This window comes from Mustela putorius, unplaced genomic scaffold (assembly GCF_011764305.1).
Source record: "Mustela putorius furo isolate JIRA1106 unplaced genomic scaffold, ASM1176430v1.1 tig00000578_pilon_pilon_pilon, whole genome shotgun sequence".
Taxonomy (NCBI): Eukaryota; Metazoa; Chordata; class Mammalia; order Carnivora; family Mustelidae; genus Mustela; species Mustela putorius.
This window is the reverse complement of record NW_025421422.1, coordinates 574,876-595,033: the sequence shown is the minus strand read 5'-3', so window position 1 is coordinate 595,033 and position 20,158 is coordinate 574,876. Positions and strand designations below refer to the sequence as shown.

At 46.6% G+C, this 20,158-nt stretch overlaps 1 protein-coding gene and 1 long non-coding RNA gene across 2 annotated transcripts in view; one reads left to right on the top strand and one right to left on the bottom strand.

Annotated features, from left to right (window-relative positions):
* Window positions 1–9,919, bottom strand: part of GRK3 (G protein-coupled receptor kinase 3) — a 122,629-nt gene extending 112,710 nt beyond the window's left edge. The window contains exon 1 of the mRNA XM_013063483.2: window positions 9,738–9,919. Within this exon, the coding sequence (XP_012918937.2) occupies window positions 9,738–9,850 (113 nt within the window). The 5' untranslated portion in view covers window positions 9,851–9,919. The remainder of the gene's footprint in view (window positions 1–9,737) is intronic.
* Window positions 9,920–11,915: 1,996 nt separating this feature from the next.
* Window positions 11,916–13,249, top strand: LOC123392452. Its single transcript, XR_006607172.1, has 2 exons — window positions 11,916–12,284; window positions 13,007–13,249. It is a non-coding gene; the product is annotated as an uncharacterized LOC123392452 (long non-coding RNA).
* Window positions 13,250–20,158: the final 6,909 nt, after the last annotated feature.

The following is a 20,158-nucleotide window of genomic DNA, read 5'->3' as shown; positions in this document are numbered from 1 at the left end:
CACTGGGCAAGAGGGAAAACATGGGTTAGCCAGGCAGACTGGGATGATTGACATGCATTTTACTGTAAGACACAGATATGCTCAATGCAGTGAGCCTAGTTTCTGGGCCTGAATGGCTGAGGGCTGTCCCAGAGACCACAGGAAAGACATTCGTGTCTAGGGAGACAGCCCAAATCGAGAAAGTTCTGGAGCATTTTCTTTTGCTTTTTCAAATTTCTACCTAATATAGAGGATAATCGTAAAAACTAAAAACAGAATATACATGTAAAAATATAAAGTACTGCATACAAATATTAGTGAGGTTTTTTCTTTTTACTCTCAAGCAAACCTATCAAATAAATATGAAATAAATGATCAAATGTCACCATAGACACATACAGATCTAAACATTAAGTCCAGCAAGCGGATCCCCATCATGGTCGTTTCAGTATTGACCCAAGTCACGCCCCGGTTCTGGAAAGAGCTTCCAAAGAAGAGAAGGTTGGAATCACTGAGGCACTTCCAAAGAGTCTTGCTGTTTCTGTCTGTTGCACCGTCACAGGCCCTACCCCTAGATCCCTAGATGGTCATGAGATAACCACAGACCACAGCGTTTGACCTCAAATTCTAATCTCACATGAAGGATTTCCACCATCTACCTCATTAAACTTTTCCAGCACAAAATGGCCAGGAAAACATAAGCTTTTCTTACAGCACAACCTGATCTTTTTTTTTTTTTTTTTAAATATTTTGAACACCCGTTCCCCAATAAGAAGGGCCCTTTACTGAAAAGACAGAGACACAGAGACACTGGCTGGTTTTCCTTATGGAATAAAAAAACCCTAAGATTGAACCCTAAGAAATCCGTGACCACAAAAGCTGTCACACTTCTTTGGGGGGGGAGGGGCGTGGGGGAGATCATGAACCTAAGTATATCCGCTCTCATGCATGACTTAGAAAGAAACTGCTAATGTGGGACGCCTGGGTGGCTCAGTTGGTTAAGCAGCTGCCTTCGGCTCAGGTCATGATCCCAGCGTCCTGGGATCGAGTCCCATATCGGGCTCCTTGCTCCGCAGGGAGCCTGCTTCTCCGTCTGACTCTGCCTTCCACTCTGTCTGCCTGTGCTCGCTCTCGCTCACTCTCTCTGACAAATAAATAAAATCTTAAAAAAAAAAAAAAAAGAAAAGAAACTGCTAATGTGCACAAAACACCTTCCCCTTCTAGGCCAGTTCTAGTTGTGACATTCTGCATAAATAATCAGCTTTCCTCTACTGCTGGTGGCAACCAAAGAGAAGGAAGCAAGTCCTAAATGGAGCACAGAAGACAGCACAAAAGCTTTACACTCTATTCTATACTTAATGTCAGGAGGACAAGAGCCACCACGTAATTAGGGTGTCTTTACAAGAAAAGAAATAGTAAACACAGTTAAGGGAAGAAGGAAAGATGAATACGAAAATCCCTTGACCTTGCCTGTTGGGGTTAGTTCTGCTTCTAAATGGCATCTGGGCACCTTGCCTACCACCCCCTCCCAATCAAATAGCAAAAGTATCACATCTTTAAAAGAAGATACATCTGAAATGTCATCTCAGCTTTAGAACATTCACAATGCAAAATGAAAGCCTGCAGGACTCAACAGCTGTGTAAATGCCTTCCCATCTAAGTCCAAGTTCATTTTTAACTTAAGCCCTTATCAAACGCAATGCAGATACAGAACATTTAGAGTAACCTGAAAATACAACCAGAGTGATCTTTCCAGGGAGATAACAAAGAACAATGGACTGACTTCATGACACAAAGCACAAATACCGAAAGCCTGTTCTACAGTCCAGTTTCACTGCTGAGCACGTAGACCATCACTGCTTTCCCCAGCAAACTCCTAATGGAGTTGTAGGTGTAAGTTTTTGAATATATGAAACATAAGCCCTAAAATCCTCAGAAAAAGACTCTTGCAGCATGATTAAAGCTCATTCTCCTCCTAAAATATTTTAGCCTATACTTATCTAAAACGTATACAGGGCCTGGAACTTACTTAGCCCTTGGCAAGTGGCAGTCACTGTCATAATACACATGTAACCCATTCCAGCTTCCAAATTCGGACTTAGTGGAAATGTTAATCCCCTAATCAAACTCACGTAATGAATGTTAAATCACTGGAGGAACGAGAAATGTCCTCCCCATAACGGAACTTTAGAGAGACTCACACATACACTTGAAATAAGATTTTTCACTAGCTTTGCCATCACCGAATTAACTATAGTAATTTTACAGGTATCTTTGTAAATTTTAGTATTCTCATTTAGCCGGGTAATGTTCAAACTGATAAGCAGAGATTACAAAGAGCACATGCAGACTTCAGCTAGATTTGGGTAGTGACTAAAGGAATGGGGGTGGGGGGGGCAGCTTCCCAGGAAAGTCACTGTGGGATAACAGAACTGCCTTCAGATACTGGAAAACCTGTCCTTTTTACAAGGGATTAAACTTGTTTTGCATAACCACAAAGGACAGCAAAAGATCAGCTCACAGAATGAACTGCAAGAGAGCTTTCTAACACCACAGAGCTTCCAAAGATGTTCCTCAAAGATGACCCTGCCTGGCTGTCAGACAGGGACGTCACCCATTCAGTGCATGACTGAACTGGATGCCCTCCAAGATCTTTTCAAACATGAGATACTACAAAGCTATGTTATTAACATGCAATCTCTTACTATCTAAGGAACACTGAAATGAATCACCTTATGCTCAACACACTGAAGCTAGCTGCTTTTAGGCTATGATTTTTGGTTCATTTTACTGAAGCAAAGACTTCTAAAGGAGGAGTTAACTCTTCTAATTGCTTAGTTATCTGTATTTAAGAGCAGCATGCTTATTAGTGCTATGTACTAAGGCCAACATAGACCAGAGCCTGATGGATAGATGATTGGATTAATGGAAAGATGGATGGATGGGGGGGCGGGATAGATGGATGGATGGATGGATGGATGGAAGGATGGAAGGAAAGGACAGATGGATGGATAAATTGAAGAAAAAAAGGATGGAAGTATGGAAGGATGGATGGACCAAAGGATGGAAGGATGGGTGGATGAAAGGATGGATGGACGGAGGGATGGATGGATGGATGGATGGGTGGGTGGATGGAAGGAAGAAAAAGAGGATGGTAGAGGGGGGAAGTAGGGGAAGGAGGGAAAAAAGAAAGAAAAAGAACTGAGTGAGGCATCACGTGTACAAGGTTCTTGACACACAGTACCACCACAACGCTAGAGGGAGAAAACTTGGAAGAAATCTGGGAAACTCACTTACTTATGTGTCTAAGGGTCAACAATTGCTCTTTGCTGCCTGGGCCAACAAACCAACTTTTCAGAAGTCCTGTCTCCCAAGCTTGCCTCCTCAGAGCACATGACCCAGGGAGTTCCACGCAATGCTGCTTTATATCTATTATGTAGTTTCTTAAGGTGCCACATTTCATGCTACATATAATCCCTTCAGCAATTACCTACGGTGTAAATAAAAGAAAAATCACCCTTTAATATTTCATCCACTTTTCTTCTGAGTTACCAATGTTTGCAATTAATGTTCTCTCTTGTTTACAACTATACTGGATGGATAAAAAATGGTCACAAGAGACAGATGGGGGGAGGGCATTTTGTGATCAGAAATTAAAAGATACGTCTTGTACAGACAGAATTTAAGTGACTTACCCAGGGCCCTTGGCAAGTTGCCAGTAGAATCAGGTCCATAGTTCCTGGTTCCTGATCTCAAACTTTATCATAGTAGAGCAGATAGTAGAGAGGACCCAGGGATGTAACAAGTGACCTCCAAGTTCACCAAGGATGAAGCTCTGGCCTAGGGACTTTCATATAATTACCACTTCCTACTCCTGAGACCCCGGAAGCAGGAAATGGCAGCAAACAAGAGCACAGGTCCAAGGTGGGTCGAGGCTGACAGCCACAAAACACCAATCACAGAGTAAATGAACAGTAAAGTAATGTTCACTGTCCTCTCTATATACCACCCTATATAGAAAGTTCTACAGTCTGCAGATGGTCCATGCTGAAGCACAGATGACCCAGAAGAAGACTTCCAAAATTAAAGGAAACATTTACAAGCTATGGGAAGCCAAGGTATTACTTCTCCCCCTGCATTTTATTTTAGTCCCACAGAACAGTCAAGAAAGGCCCAGGGGTTGTAAATGCTGATCAATGGCAAAAACAGAAAAGAATAAAGACGTGAGAAACAGTAGGAGCAGAAGCAGAAACAGTAGGTCCAGAGATATCCAGTCTAGTTAGTACAGAAGTTTCTGAACACACAAATGATTTCACGACGATGGAGTGAAAGCTGCCTGGCCCATGGTCTCCATTCCCTCACTGCCAACATCCAGAGAAAGATAAGGACAGAGGAGACCATCCCACTTACACAACCTGTTTGCATCAAAATTTTCAGCATTCCTCAAACACTCGGAGAATTAACAAAGGAGGATTGTTGTGATAGAGAAAGTGATTTTTTTTATTGCAGATAAAGTCAAAAATATTGTTTCACCCCTTTACCCTTTTCCCCAAGATGGAAATTTCTGGGTGGGTGGGTGGGGGGAGACAGGGGCTGCTCTTTTTTCTAAATAATAACGCACATAAAAATCCTGTTTGGGGTGGGAGGGGCAGGGAGGGGTACTGAGGCAGTCTGTTCTACAAAATTTCTCAGAGGCAAGGTTGCACTTCTTATGTCGAACAGAACAGGCATTTAACCCTCCAGCTCCTCATGGGAAATAAGGAAGAAACTGCTTATTCACTTAGTCATAATTACCGCCTTCCCAGGTCCCAGAGGAATGGCTGTTCTCTGTCAGTCTCTGAACACAGTCATGACTTTTTCAGATGCTGCACCAGCAGCTCATCCACATAGCCCATAAAATATACTTTCCCCAAATGCAGAAGTATCACTGTGTTGTCTGTTCCTTGCAAAAGAAGAGATGAGGGTTGCTCCTTATTCCTCCTGGCCCCATGGCACAGAAAGGAGGCAAGAACCCAGATTCTGGGCAATCAGGGCTTGACTACACCTCGGCTGCTTTTTGGCTGTCACCTGGGTAGAGGCTGCCACTACTTACCAGGCAGCACACTGGTGGGGCACAAATGGCACTCGTTCTACAAAGTGCCCTGGGAGAGGGCAAGCTCTCCGTACATGGTAGTTGTTCTAGTCCTAGTTCATGGAAGTAAAACTTGTCTTTCCCTTATCAGGGCTGCAGGGACCCCAAGCATCCTGCTCTCCACAACTTTGAGCTTTCCTACTCTGCTTTGCCACTCGCTGTCAGATAAAGACCTACACTTCCCTGCTTCGAGCCCTGACGCCCTATCCAACCAATAGCCCCAGTCTTGTCCAAACACATGTTGGACAAAACCAAATTGAGCATGCTGGAAAACACCGTTAAGACACTGCCTCTAAGAACACATTGCATCTACAAACCAGGGCTGCCTGAACCGCAGAGACCCACTGGGCTCTCGATTCAAAACATTGCACAATGTTTTAGGCAGCTAGTTCTAGGCCCAAAGCTGATTGCACTGAAACATCTATTTCTAAGAACTGACAACTACGCACAGCACTGGAGTCTTCAAGTCACTAGCACAAATTGACTCTGAACCAAGCATGAAATAATAACAAAAAGGTCAGAACAAATTATATTCTGAATGTGTGTACCGTAGTGGAAAAGAGGCAAGAACACCGCCACCATCTTATACATAGAAATACTCCTCCCAACCACAAAGAACACTTTTTTCCTGACTGTTCATTCTTTCATCATTGACTTTTCAAGTTCAAAGCTAGGGGGCAAGGGGACATAGAATCCCCTACAACCAAAACAGAGAGGACTAGCTCAGAGCCACCAACCACCACTCACCACTCACCAATTGGAGTCAGGGAATTTACTGAAGAAACCCCACTCCCACAAAAGAAGGAAACGAAGTTACTTTTCAAGATCAATTCCACTTGATAGTTTTACAAAAAGGAAGTACACTATTACCATGTTACTATGGATACTATGGCTAGATAGCTCCTCAAAGGGAATAACTAACAAATCATTGTAAAAACACTTGGCAAACATGAGTTCTCTGATGATAGAATCATGAAAGCCATCCCAATACCACTTGTCTGTGGTCAAACAGAACCTTCAAGAAACTGCACTTGAAAGTAAACATCTTTCTTGAACCAATTGAGTATTTCCCACTAGACTGCACAAGCCCCTTGAAGGACAAGGCTGTGGACGGGTCCATCATGGCATTCCCAGGTCTGTCTCGGAGAAACAGCTCTACAACCACCTACCGAAGTCACGTAATAAAAGGTGTCCCAGATGGCCTTAAGGATATTCTAAATACTCCAGGTAAGTTACAAAGAATCCTGCAAATGTTGTTTTCAGAACGTCCTATCATACTATATGAATACTTTGAAAAGACAAGCTTTGCAATTAATGATCCAAGATTGTAAATGTCCCCTACAGGGACATAAGATGCAGGGGACAGGTCAAGTTCATGTTACTCAACCTCTTTCAACTACTTGTGACTCCAAGTCAACCAAATTTCATTCTCTTTGGAAAAGGTTGAGAAGCAACAAGCCTCAAGTGCACGTGGTCTCGATGATCCACGGCTTTAAAATGCTGACCCTCTGTGGGTCTTCGCTTATGGATTAGCCTCTATTAAATGAAAGGACGTCTTTCCTCACATGGCATAGGGTAACGGGCATGCACATCTGAATGCTCATATTTCTAACTGGATCTGCACAGTGAACCCATGGGTCACGGGTTAGTATTCCCAACAGATCCCATTATCAGCTACATTAGCTCAATAAATGTTTCAGTAAACTGAAGCAGCTATGTAATCAGCTGTTACAGGATTTACACTCATCGGTTCGTTAATTAAATAATGTGTCAACATAACAAAATGGTTGCCTCTCGCTATCGCAGAGGAGCAAAATCGCCCCGGGGCGGAATGTTCCATCTTCTGAGAGTCTCCTGTAGATAGGCAGGGGATGGCAGACCCAGCATTTCATTAAAATTCGCTAGAGATTATGTAGTCCTGTTGCTTTTCTGCTCAAAACTATGTTAAGAGGCAAAGCAACTAAAAGGAGGAAGCATATAGCATTTACCCCAGTGATTTCGAATAATCGGACTGGAAAGAAATCCTCACTACGGATGGGCCAATGGCAAGTGTTATGCGCCTCATTCAGATACTAAAAATACAAATCTAAACATCTTTTTCAAGAGCACCAAACACTGGTGATCACAATGTTCACTCCAAAATGCAGCTGAAAGAGAAACTCTTATCAGAACCTATTTGACCACGATCCTTTACCAGCAAGGCGATATGAAAATTAACTTTCTTACCATACTGACAAATCCCCCCAACCAACCACCCCTGCCCCAAAATCCAGCAGGCAGGCCACTACCTGCTATCCTCCATAGATAAAAATCTTTGAGATGTTTTACTTGAAAATCTCAATGTGACATAATCCTAACAGAGCAGCACGAGGAGTGGCTGTTAACTATGTAAACGGTCACATTACAAAACTAAAACCAAAGCCACTGAGATAAATACAAAACAAATTAGAATCCTTGGAGGAGGCTCCAATAAGTTAATTTAAGAATCTATTTTAAAAAAAAAGCAACAGAATAATAATTACTAAGAGCTGTTTCCTAAAATTACTCTCCTCTTAATATTTCTCAATTCTAAAATGTCATGAGAAATATGTTCACCATCTTCCAGTTCTGCCTTAACAGAAAGCATTACCAAAGAATGCCACTGAAAAACAAAGGCATTCATACAAGGAAGTGAATATCCTAAAGATATAAGTATGTTCTCAAGAGTGACACTAAAAAAGCAGAAGTCATATTAAGTTAAAAACACGAAAAGAAACAAAAAGAACAGAAGTTCCTAATTTTAATATTATATATCATACCCCAAAACTGCCGATGAGTTAAGATTTGTCGATTTTATATAGAGAGACACTATATATTTAGGACTCCCTGCCCTTTATGAAGAGTAGAAAAGGCAAAAGAAAAAAAGGAATTAAGCATTGAATAGAACATTCATAGAAATGCAGTTTTTTAAAAATGAAATTCAGGTTGGGTTTGGGGGTTCTTGTTTTACATAGCTTCCAATTTGCCAGAAATTTCAAACAGCACTGATTTTCAGTGAGCTTCATTCCGATATGTTAGACTCTGGAATCGAAGTGTTAATTTCACAACCCTCCAAAAGGTCTGTACTCTTCCTTGATTTTCCCTGTTTGACATTCTTTATCAAAGAGCACACCCTGCAAACCCAACAAGATGCATGGGGCTAACAAAAAGGGCAGGCAAGACAGAAATACCTAGCATGCATTCACTTACACAATTTGGCTCTTCACAACTGACTGAAAGGGACCGATATTTTCTGTCTTAGGGTTCAGGGTCATGAATGGACTTGTAAGAATCATCTGGAGATCACTTAGAATTAAAATAAATATATTTTTTTTCTTATGTCAAGATAACAATTTAAGCAATCTTGGGTGTATAGTGCTTGAAACACTAATGCTTTCAACGGAGAACAGCTTTGGTTTAGATTCTAATATTTTATAAAACTGCATGGTTTCCAATTCACCATACAGAAGATGCCATCCTTTATCAACAATTCTACCAAGAGCTAGTTAGCACATTCACTGTACAACTCATGATGGTGTTAATTAGAAAAGAAGCTAAGGGGGGGAAATCCAACCCTAATCCTTTGATAAACTGTTTGAAACTCTATTAATCTGATGAACGATCTTTTCTAGGCTGGTGCTAATGACATGAACCACTGAAGTCTTTAACTAGTTCCATCCATAATAAATCATGTGCGATATAAAATCACAACTTGGTATGGCCCTCACCAAACCCCTTGACAATTCAATCGGGCTCTTCTTTGGTCTTTTAAACAACAAATTCCTGTCTGGAATCAATCAACCAACGTGCGTTTAAAGTGAATCCCATTTCAACCTTTTAATAAAGTACCACCAGGGGATCTGCAAGTTAGGGAAAGCCGCTTAGCAGCAAAAAGAAAACTGTGTGGGTCACAAGCCACTCATCACTGCCTGGGGGCACAAAAGAGGAAAGGAAAGGATAAGAAGCTGAGTAAAACGGACCTCAGGAAGAGTAAGCATGGAAAACTGGACTTTAAGTACCTGGGACAAAAGGCAAGGAGCCTGCACTCCCCAGCCAAAGAACCCACGGTGAGCTGAGGAGAGGACACAGTTGGCAAAAAGGGGCAGCAGGAACCAAAGAAGAAACGACCAGAATGCAGACCTGGGGAGCCAGAGGCACGGGTTAGAAGGGGCCCATAAGGATGGAGCTGGAGGGGTGACAGAGAAGGGGCAAAAGGGACAGGGATGCGGCTGGAAGAGCAGGCACGGGGCAGGAAGGAACCATGGCAGAGGAGCACTGACGACCCTAGGGATGGAACCGGACCCAGAGACGGGGATGGGACAGGAAGGAGCGACAAGGATGGAGCTGGTCCAGCCAAGTCACAACCACATCCCGGCAGCTCGTTGCTGGGGCGCTCCTGCGCTCCAGGCGCTGCGCTGGGCACTCTGGGGCGCTCTCAGCTGGAGTCCCCCCAGCAGCCCTCTGAGGCCCATTTCAGAGACAGAAACGGCGAGGCCGGTTGGTGGGGAACGGCTGAGGCCGAGCGCCAGACCCTCCCGGACGCAGGGGGTCGCTGGCGGCCGCGAGGGGCGGCGGCGCGGGGGGCGGCGCGGGCCCCGGCGGCCGGTACCTGGGCTCTGGCAGCACAATCTTCTTGCTGGCGCGGGCGGCCGGGGTCGCCTTGCTCTTCTCCATCGCCATCAGGTAGCTGACATCGGCCAGCACGGCCTCAAGGTCCGCCATGTTGGCGAGCGGCGGCGGCGGCGGCGGCTCCTCGGGACCCGGACGGGACGCGCTCCCGCCGCCGCCGCCCGCCGCGCCCCGACGTGGGGGGGCCGCCCCGGGGCAGCCCCCCCGCGCGCTCCCGCCCGCGCGCCCGCGCGCCCCGCTCGGCACCCCGCGCGCGCCGGAGACTCGCGCCCGCCGGGGTCGCCGCGCACCGCCCCACCCCGCCCCCCTGCGCGCGCGCCCGCCGCCCCGCGCACGCGCCGCCGCCCCCGCCCCTTCGGCCGGGGGTCGGCGGGGAGCGCGCGCCCGGCGGTCCGAGCCCCTCCGCGCGCGGGCGGAGCTGCCCTGCCGGCCACCCCTAGCCTCCTGACCGAGCGCCCGCGGGCACCGTCCCGCCCTCCCCTTGGGGTGGCCACGGGGGACTTCCTCTCCTCCTCCTCCTTCTTCTCCTCCTCCTCCTTCTCCTCCTCCTCCCCACTTCCCGCCCCCAGCTCCCGGCGCGCTCACGCCCCCTCTCCCCCGGACCCCTGCCGGCCCGAGGGTGCGCTGGACCCGGCGCCCAGCACCCAGGGGGGCAGCGGGGAGCCGTCCGCGCCGTGAACACGCTAGTTCTCAAACCCGACAGCGTCAATCAGCATTCCTGCGGGAGGCCTGGGGCAACCCCAGAAAAGCGCGTGCCCCACCTGTCCCTGCAGAGGATACCAAAGCTGTGGTTCTGGGCCGCCCTGGAACAGCACCCAACCGGCCGGCCCCCCAAGCCTTGTTCCTGACCCCCACCAGCCCCGTTGAACAGCCGGGAGAAACCTAAAAGCTGGAGAAAGTTGTTCGTCTCACGCCTAGCGGGGCAAAGTGGGGGTGGAGTGGGCGGTGAGAGCTCCCGCGGGAGCTGCCCTTAGGGAGCCCCCTGATGGGGGGTCAGGGTGGTCACCGCTCCCTTGCACTTAGGTGAGAGGTTGGAGTTTGGATGTTAAGGTGGTCACTAAGAACCAGAATTAGAATTCGGGCTCTTGTGGTTTTACCATCAGTTCAGGAGACAATTGGGAGCACCCCTGGGTGCACAGGCCCGCGGCAAGGGTGATTTAGGGAAGTGGAAAAGCGAGAGCCCAACCACCAAGGCAGGAGGGAATTTCCAGCTTCCTGATCCTCAGTCTCGGTCTCGGTCTCGTCTCCGTGTCTGGTCACCACCACCCGCCCCAGCATGAGGTTTTCGTTTGCTTCTTATTTTCCCCTGGGGGGTACACACAAGTCCAGTTCAGAACCCATGTGGAGTGCTGGTTGGAGTGGTTGTTCAGGGACACCCAGGAAGTGCTAAAATGACCTGAACTGAACTGAGAATAATTTTTTTTAATCCCCCTGAATTCATGCCCATTGGTCACGTTGCACCAGGAGCCTAGTTCGGTACTAACATTTGAGTAAATGTCCTGTCGATGGCTTACAGGGTTAACAGAGTTCACCAGAAACGGTTCAGGTCACACTATAGGCAGTAAATGTAATGTCACAGCCAGAAGCAGCCTCATTTGGTCATCATGAGAACTGCTGCCCTCCTGTGTTTTCTCCCTCCTTCTATTACCACATCACCCCCCCCCATCTGTTTCCCAGTTATGTCTGCCATCCTAATTGGCCAGTTTTACCAGATATTTCTCAAGATTCAAGGCATGATATTGGTAAAGTTGTCCAGAAAAGAATAAGAGAGATGTAAGGGGTAGGAGTATGAGTCAAAGGAGCTTGGTCAGGCAGCAGAAGCCAGCACAAACAAGATACACTAATGAGACAAAGATTGGCATGAACCAAAGATCAAACTTAACATCTTCTACCCACTACTTTTTTTTTTTTTTTTTTTGGCCTTAAAATGGGAACACAGAATGTCTTGTCAAAGGTCACCTCGGAGGGAGGGGGCAAGTTCCCAAAAAAAGTGTAACACATTTTTGTGACTTAATTAATATAATATATATTATATTAATATATATAATATATATTAATTATATATATATAATTAATATTTAATATATTAATATAATTAATATAATTTCTTTCAGTATATCTTTTGATCCCTTAAGCTTTCACATGATCGGAACCTGAAATAAATACGTACATCTTATCCACTTTTCCGTGGTCCTTCCAAGTACTGAGATTTTCAACCTTGCCTCTGGCTTCAGTTCAGAATTTTGGTGGCCCCGTACTTGTTTTGTTTAGGGGGGAGGGTTGGTGTGCGTTCGCGCACACGTGCACATCTGTGTGTGTGTGTGTCTGTGTGTGTGAGTTTTCAGCATGGTGTAGTAAACTTGGAATAAGAAACACACCAAATTCAAATCCTGGCTGGGCTCTGATATTTTACCTCTCTGTGCTTTATTTTCCTCATTAGTACAGTGGGTATGAAGACATGGATCCCAGGGTTGTTAAGAAGACCAAGGAAATGATACACAAAAGGCCACCTTGCCTGACATCCACAGTAAGTCCCCAACAAGGGTCATGGCCCTCGCTCTGTTTGTTTTGCTTCATTTTACCCTGACATGGGAGAGAAGATACTGAAACTAGTTATTCAGAGTTAAGACATTTGGAGCAGGAAGACCCTTTACCAAAAATAACATCCCCCTTGGGCTTTTCTAGGAACCAAAAATGGGCATAAATGATTAGCCTTTATAAACATGAGCAATTACTCTTCTCGGAGAAAGAACAGGGAGTCCAAAATTGGGTCCCGTAACAGAGGCCCCTTCACCATTGAAGGGAGCTGACTGGAACACCCAGGGGTATTTTTCCCTGGTATTAATAGTATGCAAACCTTGATTCCCTGGCTCCCTCTTTGGCTCCCCCCCACCCCCCCCCACTGCTTTCTTTCCCTACACTCTCTTAATGCTGAACAGCTTTTTGTGTTCACTGCAAACAAAAGGCGCTAATGACAGTGATGAAGTTGTCATTATTGACCTGCTAGATCCGTGTTGCTAAACACTATGGCTAGCCTGTAATCATTACTATGAACAGAGAAGACAAATAGCTTTCCATTTGTCCTCAGCCAATCAGGCTCCTTTGCCAATAATGACGGTCCCCAGCCTCCTCCTCCCCCAGAAGATTCAAATGGCTTTGGGCTCCGGCTGTCTGTGATAATAGATAAAACTCTCCAAGGAAAAAACGAGGTTCACAGTGTTCTCTTCTCCCTTTTCTATGACTTTCCAGGATTCTGGAATCTGTAGTGGAGACGGAGGCGTGGAACTTTATTCTCTCCAGTGTTAATTTCGATCACCACTTCAAAGGGAAAAGCTAACTGGAGAACCAACTGGTCTTTTTGTTTTAGATTCTGGGCTTTGCTGGGACTACCTACTCACAGTGAGAATCCCCAGACTAAGGGGGTGGGGGAGGACGGGTGAGCTGTGAGGGGTGTTCCAGGAAATTAATCAAATACACATAAAAAAAAGTCAACTCTAAGACTCACATGAGATGATTTTGGGAGCCAGCAGAACATGCCTGACCTTAATTCATTAATAGCCCAATATTTAATTTAGTCACTGCTGAGAGAGACATGATTGTTTTGTAAACAATACGGTAAGTATACTTGCTACCAAAGAAGCACCACACACGACTGGCATTGGACCGGGTTTCTTGCCAAACTTCTCATTCTGTAAAGTCTGCAGGAATTTCTAGCCACCATCCCTTTTCACCTGTAACCTTGATCACAGTCCTCCTGCTCGTAACACGCATCCCACCTGCATTTCCCGCTATTTTATCAGCAAAGCTCCAGGAACTTTAAACAGAGCAACCCTATACTTGAAAAGATCTGTCGGAAAGTATGACATCAAGCTTTGGTTTGCTTGGCCCTGAAGTGATGTTCAATGCAGAAATACCTAACTTTAAATACGCAGGTGGAAACTCATTTCTCTGCCAGAGCTCGGGCTCAGGGAGTGCCCCTCTAAAGAGAAGTGGAATTGGGCCGCCTGGGTGGTCCAGTGGGTTAAAGCCTCTGCCTTCGGCTCAGGTCATGATCTCAGGGTCCTGGGATTGAGCCCTGCATTGGGCTCTCTGCTCAGCAGGGAGCCTGCTTCCTCCTCTCTCCCTGCCTGCCTCTCTGCCTACTTGTGATCTCTGTCTATCAAATCAATAAATAAAATCTTTAAAAAATAAAAATAAAAATAAAAAAATAAAGAGAAGTGGAAGAATGTTGTTGTTCAGCATCTGGGCTCAGGAGCCAGATAACCTGGATTAGAACCCCAGTGCCGGGACTTAGCTGTGTGACCTTAGACAATTCGCTTCATCTCTCTGTGCCTCAGCGCTCTCTGAGTGGCATTAACGGCATTGCCAGGAGAACAATGTCGGAACACGTGAAAAGCACTCAGAACAGTGTTTGACACTAGAAAGCCCTCGAAAAATAGTATCACTGATATCATCCTCATTGCCATTGGAGTAGCTCTGTATCATGCAAGACATGATGAGAAGAGCCTGGAAGGAAAAAGGCTGGATGGGACCCCTCCCCCCAGCTCTGGTGTGGCTGGACAACTGGAAGTAAGCCTCTTACACTGTTTAAATATCCCTTCCCTAGTATAGGGATTGAATGAGCTGGTCCCCGAGGTCCCATCAAATTCTAAAGTTCTTTGGATTTATTTAATCCTACAGTGAATCCCTTTGCAAGGTGAAGAATACTGGTGCCCCTCAATTACATAATATCTCGCGAGTTTTGGTTTTACGGTACCAGACAATACCCGGCGCATTAATCCTTACTGTTGTCACACCCCACAGGTAAGGTGAGCAATCCATCAGCAGGTTTCCAGAAGCAAGCATAACTGTATTTTTTCCACCAGCATCTGCACTTGGCACAGTGACCTGCCTCAATAAACAGGTGTTGAATGAATGAATGAATAAGAAATTATAGATTGCTCGCCTCAAAGAACCTTCCACCAGAGATCATCTGAAGGGAGAGAAAAATGCTATTGGAAACTCAAGCATCTGCTAACAAAGGTGCATCCTGGTAAAGAAAGGGCTCTAACCCCCCAGGGTCCCTACTCATTCCTGCTGCTCCTAATGGCCTAGAAGGGCTCTCGGGCAGCTTAAGAGCCCAGATGTGCTTGGGCTATACAAAGGCAGGTCTGGAGACTTCAGGCGTGGGCTGGGAGAAAGGTAAATGCCTTTGCCTGATAGCAAGATTTGGAGGAGGGAGTAGGGCAGAGAGTAATGAGATGGCCAGAGGCCAGGCGCTCCATGGGATGGGTAGCCAGCAAAACGCTCAAGTTCTCCTGTCCAGGGAACATTCAGGAATAGGAAGTCTGCTCTTCTGTCATTCGTGTTAAGTGTGCTATCACGCACAGTAATGTAATGCTTTTCCGGTGACCCTGACAACTTCATGGCTTGTATTTGTGGGTGCTTTGATGCTGGCTTTGGGGATGTGGGGAGTCAGGGCCTACCCTGGGCTTAACACCAGTGGTAAAGGAACAGCTGTAAGACCAAGAGAATAAGAACTTAGCAAAGGCAGGAACACAGAACCAGCAATGACTTTTGGAAAGGGGGCTCCCCACATCCTCTGATACCCAGGGCAGTTCTTGGCTTTTCCATAGGACCAGAAAGCCCATCTTGTCTCCCTCTTAAGCAGTGAGAAGGTGACCTCTGGATATGTAAGTCACAAAAGACCAGAATGTTACTGCATTGCCAAGTGCTCTCTGGCCCTTAACCTGATGGCCTTCCCTCTACAGTTCTGCCTGATGGTGTGTGAGCCACTCAGCTGGGAAATTATACCAAGACCAACCCCAGAGATACCACCATAGATCCTAGTCTGCTAAGAAAAATCCTACTGACCTCCCATGTCACGCTGTACAAACACAAATCATTTATGGTACGTTGAGGTGGCTGCTGGAAACTGTGAATCTCTTCCCCACCTCTAAGCTTGCCTCTGAGCCAGTTCTGGGTCACCCATCCCAGCCAGTTCTGGGTCTTCTCTTCCTATGGGAGGAAATAGCTCCCCAAACTGGTCTCATTGTGTTAGAGCTCATGGGTGTAGACTTCAAAACAGGGTGTAGACTCAGCAACAAAATCATGGTACTTGGGCCAGCCCTGGCATAACCCCAACCCAAGAGGACCCCGTCACCCCAGAAGCCATCAGAAAGGTGGTCTCGTGCTCCTAAGGAGACCCCTAGGTCAGCACTCCCGGACACACAGGCACTGAGACTGCTCATGTGCGCGTTCAGATTTGGAAATCCGGGGCTGGGCCCGAGAGTCTGCATTTCTCACAAGTCCCACCCTCCAGGGCCTTCAGGAGGCCTCACCCCAAACCTACTGAAGGGGAAATCTATGCTGCAACAAGAGAGCTAAGGGATTCCCATGGTTCAAATGTGAGAAGGTCACCGTGGAACCTTTGGTCCAACCACATGGGAGAAACCCAGATTAGGGAAGAGACAGATCAGCTGAGCCCGGGGGGCAGCCCCAAGAGAGAGGAGGAGGAAGGAGAGAGGCATGTCTGAGAGGTCAGCAAGATGAGATTAGGCTGGGCCTGGGATCCACAGAGGGGATAGTGTGGGGATAGCTATCATAGGGGTAGTGTGAAGCCAGTGGAAGATTTCAAAAGACAGGAGTTAACCACATCAGAGAGGCTTTTGGAATAAGACTCTTCCAGCTGGAGATACCACACAGGTGAATAAGGGGGCCCTAACGTGGTATAGGCTAGCATCTGGGACACCTGCATGAAAATGGCTCCAGTGGGCGGACCAGCACATCACACGTAGAGATGCTCTAGATGTGTGCCAGGATAGAGGGGAGTCCTCCAGGCTGATTTGCAGGTCTCCAAGGCAGTGGTTAGTATAAAGGGAAAGTCCTCCTTCCCTTCTCCTTGGAACGTTCAGAACAAATATGTCTTACTCCTCATCCAGAAGAAGCCCACAGCTTGCCAATTGTTCATCTTGCTTCCAATCTGCCCTTCCTTCAATCCATCTGACACCACTTCCCTGCCCCTGCTCAAGAACGTTCAATAACTCCCTATGGCTTGCCAAATTATCTTCAAACTCCTCTGCCCACACTTCTATACTCTACCTTCTATTTCTGCCGCATTCATGCCACACTCATTCATGTGTCCATTCATTCAACAAATATTTTACTAAGCACCATCCATGTGGCATCACTAAAAAGAAATCACTCATCTGCAGAGACTCAGAATCAATCTCAGGAGGTAGATAGCCACACTGAAATGCTCTTCCAAGGAGGCCACTCAAGCTGTATAAAATAATAATAGCAGGTAACAATTAAGTACTTACTGTGTGCCAACTATCACCTTGAACGCTTTTGTGACTATCTCATTAAGTCTTCCCCAAACGCCCACGATGAAGATGGTTGGCCTCATTTCAAACATAAGAAATATGTCAAGTCACTGGCAAAGCAAGTACAATGATTAAATTAATAGGACTTGAACCCAGGTGATCTGAGCCCAGGACAGTCAGGGCTGTCTCCCCTGACTCCTGTCTTCTAAATGACATCCTTGAACTCTAAATGATGGGGCTGCTTGGTCAAATAAGATAACATAGTACATGTTCAATGGTGTGCTACGCTGTGAAGTCCCATGAAAAATATTCTTTCCAACTCAGTTCTTGCTACTCCAAGTCCACTCCCAAGCCTGTGTCACACTGGCCAATCCAATTCTAACTGTGAATTTTTTTCCTCCTGGTTCCTTTGCCTAGAATGCTCTCCTTCACCCACCTTAGTGTGAATTTGCTGGAAGGTCAGCTCTCCTAGAAATGTCTGAATTTTAAACTATATCCTTGATCATAAAATAGAGGACTTTGCCTCTCATTTGCATGGCACTCAGCAGAATTTTCTGTGTGCGTATATGTGACTGTCCAGGTCTGTGTGAAGTGTTAGGGAGAGCATGTGTTTCAAAACTGAAAACCACCCAGCTGAACTTATTGGCCTAGAGCCATTTCAGGGTTACGGCAGAGTTGACAGTAAAGAGGATGAACGTACGTTGATGTAAATCTCAGTTTCAATCTCACTTCTGTCATTACCCATATGATCTTAGCCCAAGCAACTTCCCCTCTGTGAATCTCAGGTTCTCCTCTGTAACTGAGGGTGATAAGCTATGGTAGAAATTCTTGTGGGATTAAATGGGATGAGAAGGCTCCCAGGTAGGGCTCTACAGGACCTGAATGAGTGAAGTCCACATTGGTGGGGTCAGGCCTGATCACCTCTGTGCCTAGACTTGCTGATACCCACACACACTCCTAGGGCCCCTGCTGCCCAAAGTTATTTCCAGAAAGAGCCAAGAGTGGAATCTGGCAGACCACAAAAAGTCCTGGAATTCTGGCCATACTCAAGTCTAAAATGCTCTCCTTCAGAGAATCACATTCTCTGAGCCAATGCTGAAGCATTTAAGACTTAATTGGGGATTGGAACGGCTCCAGCCCTGAAGCTCTCCTTCCTGCCAATGTCACCCCCTGCCACGCCAGCCTTCCGACCTTCATAGAGTCTGTTGGCATCACCAAACCTGACCCCTCTGAGAGCCAACCTCAATCTCCTGGAGGGACTCCTAATCCAGCCACCAGGAACCCCAAAGCTAAAGTGATCATTATTGAAGAGGAGTCCCTCCAAGGAGCCAAGTCAGGTCACAGATTTTAAAAATTATATGCCCCCCCAATTCATTCTCAGATTCCTCCACTTAGATCAGTTGTTTATTTAGCAAGTATTTCTTGGGGCCTACTGTGTGCAAGGCACTGGGATGGCAGTGGGAGCTGGAAGGATACCCCTTACCTTCACAGAATAGCATTCTAACACTGGTACTCCATAGGCAGTTAATTGACCACTTAATTAAAATCGTGCGATGTGGGTGAGGGGGAAAAAAAAAAAGAAAAAGATCGTGCGATGTGCTGGGAGGACATAGATGTCTGACAAGTAGGTGTGGATCCAGGAGGGCCTCTCAGAGGTGGTTGCATTTTAGCTAAGAACTAAAGATAAGTGGAAAGAGGAGGGGAGAAAGCTTCCCAGCAGAAGGTGCAGCTTGGGCAAAATCCCTGAGTAGAAGGAGCATGTATGGAGAGAGCAGGGGGATGAGGTGTGAGGTGAAGCCTGAGACAGCCTGAGACAGGGCAGAAGTCCTACCCTGCAGGGCCATGGAACCCACACCAAAGAGCTGGGTCTGTGTCCTGATAGCAGTGGAGAGCCACAGAAGGTATTAAGTAGGGGGCGCCTGGGTGGCTCAGTGGGTTAAAGCCTCTGCCTTCAGCTCAGGTCATGATCCCAGGGTCCTGGGATCAAGCCCTGCATCGGGCTCTCTGCTCAGCAGGGAGCCTGCTTCCTCTTCTCTCTCTCTCTCTCTGCCTGCCTCTCTGCTTACTTGTAATCTCTGCCTGTCAAATAAATAAATAAATAATATTTAAAAAAAAAAAAAAAAGAGAGAGAGAGAAGGCATTAAGCAGGGATGTGACCTGATCTGGTTGGCCTTGTGAACGAGAGCGCTGGCAGCTCTCTGGATAATGACCTTCCCTTCCCTTTTCACATAGTCCAGAAAAAGGCCTGGGTGGGGGTGCAGGGTGGAGGGGGAGAGGCTGAATTTTTCTGGAAGACTTTCCTTATAAATAGCTTTAAATAGGAACGAGAGGAAGCAAACAAATGATAGCTCTGTCCATCCCGGCCTTAATTTTTCTAAACAAACAAGAATGATGAACAACATCGGGGCAAAGTGTTTCCACCCTCGAGGCCTTGAAAAGAAATAAAATTTCTGTTTCGCCTCCTCCTCGGAAGCAACAGGGACCAGTGGGCACCATGGAAATAGACACCACATGCAAATGGTAACTTTGTGGGGCTAATCATCTGGGGGTGGAGAGGTGAGATCTAGGGTCACGGGCAAGATCTGGGTGTTGGGGCTCTGACCTCTCCCCTATGCTCCCCTATCTTTGTTGCTCCATCAGTCCAGCTCCCATCCATATGGACACCCAGCACATATTAGGAAACTCCCACAGCTGAACTCTTGCTCCAGAAATGTTGCTACAGTGAAAAGCCCCCTCGGGAGTCTTTGTGACCACTCCAATCATGCTCAGAACCCAACGAATGTGCAAGAGAGAAAGTGATTTCCCAAGACTGTGGGATCACAGTCCAGACATCATGGGATGTTTGGCTCCAGAAGCCTTCATCTGCTGGTCATGAGGTGCAGGACTTCAGCACCTCCCCAGGGAGTCTCCCCCCATCCTAGAGATGCTGTGGTTGTTTATTACCAGGACTCAAACTGGGCAAGAGCTGTTGGCTATTTGGATCGGTTATTTCACTTGTTAATCTGTGTCTCCACACAGCAAGGCTTTCGCGTTGGTGAGTGCTGGATCGTTACATGACCATGAACTTCACAGCTGAGAGTAACGTGCATTTTGCAGC